This window comes from Pundamilia nyererei, unplaced genomic scaffold, assembly GCF_000239375.1.
Source record: "Pundamilia nyererei isolate P.nyererei 1_Seehausen unplaced genomic scaffold, PunNye1.0 scaffold00002, whole genome shotgun sequence".
In the NCBI taxonomy this organism is placed as follows: Eukaryota; Metazoa; Chordata; class Actinopteri; order Cichliformes; family Cichlidae; genus Pundamilia; species Pundamilia nyererei.
The window spans coordinates 4,267,178-4,275,263 of NW_005187403.1; the positions used below are offsets into that span (position 1 = coordinate 4,267,178).

General features: G+C 42.3%; 1 protein-coding gene across 3 annotated transcripts in view; it reads left to right on the plus strand.

Moving 5' to 3' along the window:
* The window catches only part of ttll11 (tubulin tyrosine ligase-like family, member 11), a 22,687-nt gene extending 15,250 nt beyond the window's left edge, over positions 1-7,437 (plus strand). The window contains exons 8-10 of one of the 3 annotated variants that reach the window (XM_005720207.2): positions 1,957-2,202; positions 3,141-3,268; positions 3,573-3,639. In XM_005720207.2, coding sequence (XP_005720264.1) covers positions 1,957-2,202; positions 3,141-3,267 — 373 coding nt within the window. In that variant the 3' untranslated portion in view covers position 3,268; positions 3,573-3,639. Of the gene's footprint in view, positions 1-1,956; positions 2,203-3,088; positions 3,269-3,572; positions 3,680-5,948 lie in introns of those variants that run through there. The other 2 variants (XM_005720206.2, XM_005720208.2) reach the window with 2 other exon arrangements.
* Positions 7,438-8,086: the final 649 nt, after the last annotated feature.

Here is an 8,086-nt window from a genome sequence, read left to right on the forward strand (position 1 = left end):
AAAAAAGGTTCCCATTGTCAGTTAATGACAACAAATTGGGTACATACGCTTTGCCTTCTGTGTCTTTTTTTAAAAACCTCCCATTCTTCACCTTTTCCTCCTTCACCACCCATCAGCTTTTCTCTCCCTCTGCAGGAATGTTTGTAGACATTCGCCTCACTGTCTGTCTGCCTGTCAGCTTCTGTTGAAGACGTGTCCGTTTTTAGCAGAGCCTGTCCTGTCTAAATAGATGTGGGTGGCGTCCTGGCTTCGAGGGATGATTGATTCTATTAAACATTCAGCAGCGCTCGCTCAGTGCCATTCACACTGCTTACTAATTCATGGAGAACGAAGCGGCCTCATAAAAAGTCGGCGGTGTTCTTAGCCCCTTGAGTGTTGCCTTTTGTTGTATGCGTTTCTTGATGCACATGTGCACGATTGCAGTTGTGCTTTTAGCCCCTGCTGCAAACTCGCACAGGTGTTCTTTACTTATTCTGGCTTTTAGTTAAGTTTCTTTTATAGGGGTGTTTTAAGGTCGCAGCACTTCATGTTCCAAAAAGGAATGATGAAGGTATAATTTGTTCTGACCTGCCAGGTGAGAGGAGGAAGGTTGTCAGTCAAGCACAGTGTGTACACACCCAAAAAAGCTCCCAAGGACAGAAACGCACAATCCTTGCAGTTTACGTTAATTCCCTGTAAAAGGCATCCTGTCCCTCAGGAATATTACAGTGGGATAGCTGGTAGAAGGGACAGAGTGACAGTAAAATGAAGAAAACATGACATGACGGATTTTGAATTTGCAGCATGGTAACTAATCATAGCTGACTTTTTTCTCTCCCTAAGGATTATCTTTAAAACAGATGAATGTAAGAATTAAAAAAAAAAACTATTATCCATCACAGTTTTCCATTTATCTAATATTCATATATTCATTGTTTCGTCTGACAAGCAGAAGGATGTGAGATTTTAAAGTAGACGGATTAGTCTTGGTGTCACTTGTTTTCTGAAAAAAGGCAGCTTTGTTTTCATCTGATAAAATATTGGGCACCTTGAACGTGCATTAGCAGTGGAAAAAACTCATGTTCAGGATTCTGCTCTTTTAAAGTTTTGACCATTAATGGACCATTTTTCCACAGCGTGTCTTTTTCCTGTCTCCCCCCCTCACCCCTAACCGGACGTGGCAGATGGCAGCTCCTCCCTGAGCCTGCTTCTGCCAGAGGTTTCTTCCTGTTAGGTTTTTCCTTCCCACTGTCACCAACTGCTTGTTCATAGTGGGTGTTTTGATTGTTGGTGTTTTCTCTGTAGAGTCTTTACCTTCCAATATACAGACCTTCGAGGTGACTGTTGTTGTGGTTTGGCGCTGTATAAATAAAATTGAATTGCAACTTAATTACCGGTGTTATAAAGCAACATGTAGGCTATTCAGGCTGTTTCTAGTCTGTATGTTGATAACAAGGTGGTACTGCATTGCTTGCATGGAAACACTTCAGTACACTGTTTTCTGATCCAGCTTTTGTGTAACAGGAGGTCGATGGACTGAATCAAAGGTTCATAGACTTCTTTTGGTCACTTTAAGTAAACTGGTATGAGTGCTTTTATGTTGGTCTGCTTAATTCAAAGCATCATAAATGAACTTCTAAAAGCACAGCTCGTCCATCACCTAAGGTTGAAATTGAGTTGATGTTTTTACTGAGTAATAGAGAACAGTGTATAGCCCAGTGGAGGATGAGTCTCATGTTGCTTCTATCAAACGACCAATCCTGTCTGGACCATTTAACTTATTTGCTTTTCCAAATTTAGTGACAAGTATCAACTTTTTCGTCAATATGAAATCAACCTTTTCGTTTTGAATCTCTTTCTTGTATCTGCACCTTGTTGGTTTAATGTTCACCAAGCTTGAAAATGAATCCGTTCATTAATTTAAATTAAAGCTGTTTTGCTTTTCTTTGTTTTTTTCCTGTTACTCTACACCAACAGTCCCCAACAGAGGGCCGGTGGGTTTGAACAAGGAGAAGAGATTCCCATGGAAGAAGAAACACAAGAGAAGAGCCAAGATGAAACGGGAACTTTGCCTTCGCTGTGTCTGAAGCAGGTCTACCCAAAGTACTCCAAGCAGTTCAACTACCTGCGGCTAGTGGAGCGAATCGCAGCTCTCTTCATACGCTTCCTTGGTGTGAAGGGCAACATGCGCCTTGGCCCCACTGCCTTTCGCACCTTCATCAGGTAGGTACTATTATTTATTACTACCACCAAGGAGGTTATGTTTTTGGCGGTGTTTGATTGTGTGCCATTCTTTCTGATCCTCATGAAGCTTTGTAGGGGTGTACAGCGGGCACCTCTTACAATCCATTAAAATGTGTCTTAAATCCACCAACACCTTCAAAGTCAACTTAATGATTTATTGGTAGAAAATTGACACAAGGCCTTATAACCTATGATTCTTACAAGCGTGGTGTGTATTGTCAAGCTATATATAAAGTACAGAATAAAGATTTAAATTGATATGCGATATTTAACCTCTGACCTCTCCTTCAAAATAATTGAACTTATTATGGGAAATAAATATTTAAATAAAAACAAGCTGCTGATTATTTCACATTTTACTTGTGAGCAACGGCACATTTAAATCTTACAAATATAGTTATTTGGCTGATATCGTGATAGATATCGTTATCGCCTGAAATGAAAAAAACATATCGTGATATGAAAAAATCTCATATCGCCCAGCTCTAACTTCTGACCTCCTTAAGGTCAAATAAGGCAAAGTTTCAAAGATCTCTTTCATCTTTAAAACTATGCTTACAGTCCTGCTGCCTCTGTTTGCATTGGTAATACACAGGAAGTGATACGGGTATATGGGGATTCTGATATCACAATCTAAATACCTTTTTACATTTGACCTCTGACCTCGCTTTTACATTACATATCTGCCTTGTGGTTAAGTTGACCCCAGAATTTGTTCTGTCTTTAAAGAAAGGATTGTCTAGAGAATGAGCTGCTGAAGGTTAACACACTCAGTGCTTATTGTTATAAAAGTACATGTGTTTCTTTATACATAACTGCCCATGTAAGCTGTATGTAAATAAAGTCACATACAGTGATTCAGCAGTGTTGGAACGTGGGCAACAAATGACTGAAGAGTTGTGTGGTGCTAACAAAAGAACCTGGTGGAACATCTCCCAACTAAAGAGGTTAATAAGTGACATGAAGAGAGAATCCCAGAGAGGCGAGTCATGCAGGAGGAAAGATGCCAAAGGGGGTTCACCGTGCTGTGGAAAACTGCTTTAGGGTAAATCTTGCACAATTCATGCTTCTCAACATAAAACTGAAAATCTGGAATTTCGATGATATGCTTTACATAATATAAATATATATATATATATATAAATTTGAGATCAATATTTTTCCATATCTAAGGAGCAAGGCTGGAATCTAACATTCAGTGGTTGTGGTCTTTGAATCTGCCTTCATTTATTTAAAGGAAGCATGAATGTTGAATGCTTTCTACAGGTTTCAGAGCAACCACACGATGTGTTTGTAAGCTAAGAATTGCATTATGGAGCTTATTTTAGATTTCCTGTAATGTTTTTCAGGACTTGTAAACTGAGTGGCAGCAACTTCACAATGGCTTCAGTGGACATCCTCTACATAGACATCACACGCCGCTGGTCAGGCGCGACGCCCGACTCCAGAGAAGCAGGTAACGCCATACTCACAAACGCACAATAAATTATCACAAAGGGAAAAAATATGTGGAGGACAGAGAGCACGGGTGTCCTCGAGACTCGGCGCAAATACTGTGCTTGGAGATAATTGCTTGTCATTCTTTGTCAGATTTCCTCTGACACTGTAATTGAAATGAGCAAAGATCACACTGTGACAATGGAGAAGACTACCCGACATGAATTATTCAGACGTTGCACCTTCCGAGGAATGTTTGCGAGGCGGAGCGGATGGATGGAGATCACATGGACGAGCATGGAGGGGCCTGTACGGAGGAGATTGTGGACTGAATTTAGAATAAGCTCATACGTATTCAGGAAGGCTGGAGTCAGCGTCTGTTATTGTGTGTGTGTGTGGGTGCACTGGAGGACTTGTAAGGGACCAAGAACTGGGATAAAACTTAGAATTCACAAATATATCTATTCCAGTTAGACTTGGGATATGCGACAAATTAAAAAAATTACATCTAAATGTTTTCTTGCACTATGGATCTCTTCGATTTCTAGGTGGAGAACAGAGAAAGTAGAAAAATCTGTAAAACCTAAAATTCAAGTGAGAGTCTTCAGAGATGGAGGTTGGACTTTCCTCTCGTCTCATTAAATCATTTAACTGAGTTATGCTTTAGAAAATGATGCCAGCCTCTTCAAGGGTACAACAAACATTTCTTATGTGTTATGATTACATATATAAGTTCTTCTACTCAACCTACAAACTACTGTAAAATATCCACTCTCAAGGTTTAGATGATATCATTCAAATCTAAGAGAATGATATTCAGACGTTGTATTGCATTACTGTTAATACACTTTGTTCACCCTGTTAATGTTAATGATCGCAGAGATGTCCCAACACTTACTGTAAATCCTTACAAGTACAAAACTGTGGAAGTATAAATGTGGCAATGGTGTCATCCTCTTGCATAGGCTATGCCATAGATTCACCGTAGAAACGTAATTCAGGCATGAGGCCTCACTGGCTGGTGACCCCTGGCAGCCTCCAGTTGCTAAAATGTGTATTCCATGATTGGTTAGCAGGTGGTTGCTAGGGGTTTACACCAGGTTAAATTGGTCTCTAAGGGAGTGCTATAGTAGCTAGCAGATTGCCTCTGTTGCCCATAGTTTGCATGGAAGATGCTGACTTGCCTGCAGAACATCAGCATTTTCTCTCTGAGCTGCAGTGAAACTTGAAAGAAGTGCAGCAGAAACTGGAAATGAAGAATCTGTGCCTTCAAAGTAAAAGTTGTCCCTTTGTTGCGTCAACACTTTTCAAAAGGTGCAGGTTTCACTTTTAAGGCGAACAATCTCTGTTTCAAGTTTATTTCCCACTTTTCATAGCTTTGCTACCGCTTGGCAAGTAGTAGTAGTCTTTGCAGACCACATTGGGGTCTTTAACACAAACCCAGGGCGACCATGGCAACCTGCCAGCAAGCAAAGCAACTACAAGCCTTTATGCCTTTTCAACCAGCCTCACACTAACGCCTCCCAGCAACCTTCCAGCAAACACTCACCAGGTCAGGGAATACACTTTTACCTAGAGATTGGTGGTTGCTAGGGGGTCGGCAACCAGTCTCCAGGCCTGTATGACTATAAAATGTCATTGGAGCAAACGCTGAATACTCTAACCTTCATAACGATAAGACCATTGTAGGACTGTTACATTACACAATGAGTCAACCATTTTTTTTTAAAGAACTGTGACTGTGACAGCAAACATTTCAACATTCATTAACTGTGGGCCGAAGGTCTCGACTGAAAAAGTGAAAAGTGAAAGTTGTGTAAAATTATAATTCTATCTGGATTAAACAGAAGCACAGACCTCGGTCAAAGCCCCGCTCTCTGCTCTAATGTGCAATCAAACGCCTTGTTAACAACCCAGCTTGATATTTTTTGTCAGAACAGTTTGGATCATTAAAAGCTTCTTCATCTGCCCATGTGTTCCACTTCGCTGGCAGGTCTTTACATAACAGCCAAGGTAATTAGGGCCCTTTAGAGGTGGTGACAGGTAGATTTTGTTACCTTTGGACAAATCCAGACTAGCTTTCCTCAGTTCTTTCCCATCTTTTTGCTAAGCTAATCTAACTCACAGCGGTTTCATAGTTGCTGAACAAAAAAATGCTTTGATCTTCATAAAGCTGCTAAGGTTCTTTAGGGAAATGTCAAGCTCTTCTTTGTGTTAGAATTGCTAGTTTATCACGTAGTAGCAGTATGAAATTACTGACTTAATGAACCTGGCCTTCTGCTTCACAGGGATGGGCTTGCAGGCGTTCGTCGAAGCCTTTTTCTACTTGGCAGCTCGCAGGTTCAAATCCCTGGCACTGAGGGAGCAGGTAGTGTCACTGCTGGAGCTGTGCGAGTCTCAGCTCGGGCCTCAGTCGGGCGTCGAGGAGAGGCGCTCTCTGAGCTGCAGCAGGGCGCTGCCGCGAACCGTCAAAACTCAGACGCCGTGCCTCGCCAACCCTCAGCTCAGCTCTCCGGCTCCCCTCCGAAGGGCGGCCAGCCAGGACTACCGGCATCAAAGATTCAAGCCACGCTCGCTCAGAGCAAATGTGGAGAACTGATGAGAGGGAACTAGTCATCCAACCCCCCCCCAAACACTGCCTTTAGCATTCTCCACAGGAGCAGAGGAGTTAGGTGTCCACCCCTCCTCTGCAGCCCCAGAGAAGGACGAGCCGATGCCCTGCTGGCTGACTCGCAGGAGCACTGTTCTCTTACTGATTGCTTTTTCTTCAGAGGAGGAAGATGCCCGCAGGGGGTTGTTGGAATGGAAATGGAAGAAGATATAAGGAGGTCGGTGCATTTCCTCCCATCCGCCCGGTAGGATCGTATATGAAGAACACGATCCAGTCAGGAGGAGGAAATGGCTGCTTTTAATTGACTTACTGATTCTAGAAGGCAGCTATATGCCTCCCTTTCACATTTGTCTGGTAACCCTTATGGTAAAACAAACTTTCTTTTCAGGGATAACATTAGACGCTCCACACATCACACATAAAATAAGGAAAAGGGAGAATCCTCAGTGTATTATGTTCTTGAATTTGCACAGCAAATATTTCAGCTATATTACTTTTGCACAGAAATGGACGTGACTGGGCATTTGTGCGCTCACTGTTTGAACTTGTGTGTGTGCGCGTGTGTGGTCACCGCTGTATTTATTTGCATTTAGCTTAGCGGCGAAAGCCTGTTGACAGTGAGCGGCTCAGCTGTGCGCCTTCCACGAGCCCATTAGCGACGAGTTAAGTGAATAAGTATTCAAAGGGAAAAAGGGCCGCGCGGCCACTTATCCTCTTTCAGTTCAAGCAGCTATTCCAGTCAGGCAGCCGCAAGACCTCCAGCCATTATGTTCTTTAGAATGTAGCCACACAACTGCCATTGGACGTAGATGTCTAGAAAGAATTGCATGGCGAAAATGTTTCACAGATTCTTAAATGAGATTTGGTTAGAAAACCGAATGCCTCATAATTCCAGAGTAACATGGCAGCTGCTGCTGGAAGGTCGCTTGTCTTTTTCTTTTATGCTAAAATTACTAAACCAATGAAAGAAGTGCAGTGTGGCAGCTTGTGGAAAACAGACTGAACTAAATATTTAAGAGATTTCTGCTACACATACTGTAGGGCTAACTTATTTACTGTATTCATGATGTGAAGTAGATGTATGAGTTATTAAACACTGGCACATAACATGAATGACATGTATTGATAACACTATCAAACGAAATAAACACATTTTGCTCTTTGAACTGGAGATGTGTGGGTTCGTGCGGCCGTGATAACGACCTGATATTAATGTACGACTCGTGTGTGCGCTATTGTTATAGCACCTATGAGCGAATTCACCTGTGAGCCCATTAAAGGGCACCATTTGTCGCACATAATGGCACCGGGGTTGGCACTCTGAGTTGTTTACGCCGCCGTCTTCAACGAGGCTGATGGATGAATTTAAAAACGGCTCGCTTTTTACTCGCCTTAAGACGGCAGATCTGTTTCGCAGCACAGCCATCTGCCAATGTTTCCCCGACCTTCTGTTGCAGAGGCTGCCAGTGCCAGCTGATGCTGCAGCTCCGCCATATTTAGTCATCACGGTTCTTTTGTCGCTGCTGCTAATAACCAGCGGTGCTCCGAAGCACTTGCTCATGACCCCAGTTGGTGTGTGTAAAAGCACAGATTGGAAGAGTGTCACTACAATTATATCTTTAAATTCAAGTTCATCACTCTGTGCTCGCTTTGTTAGTTGTTGTTCTGTGTTAAGACCAGCCTGTGGGTTTCTCGTTTATAAAATGAAAAGGCTCGTCACATACAGTACCGTGCAAAAATCTTGTGGCACCCCTCATTTTTTTTTATATTTTGCTAGACAAATTGAGAATCGATGCAGGGTATTATTCAAATGTT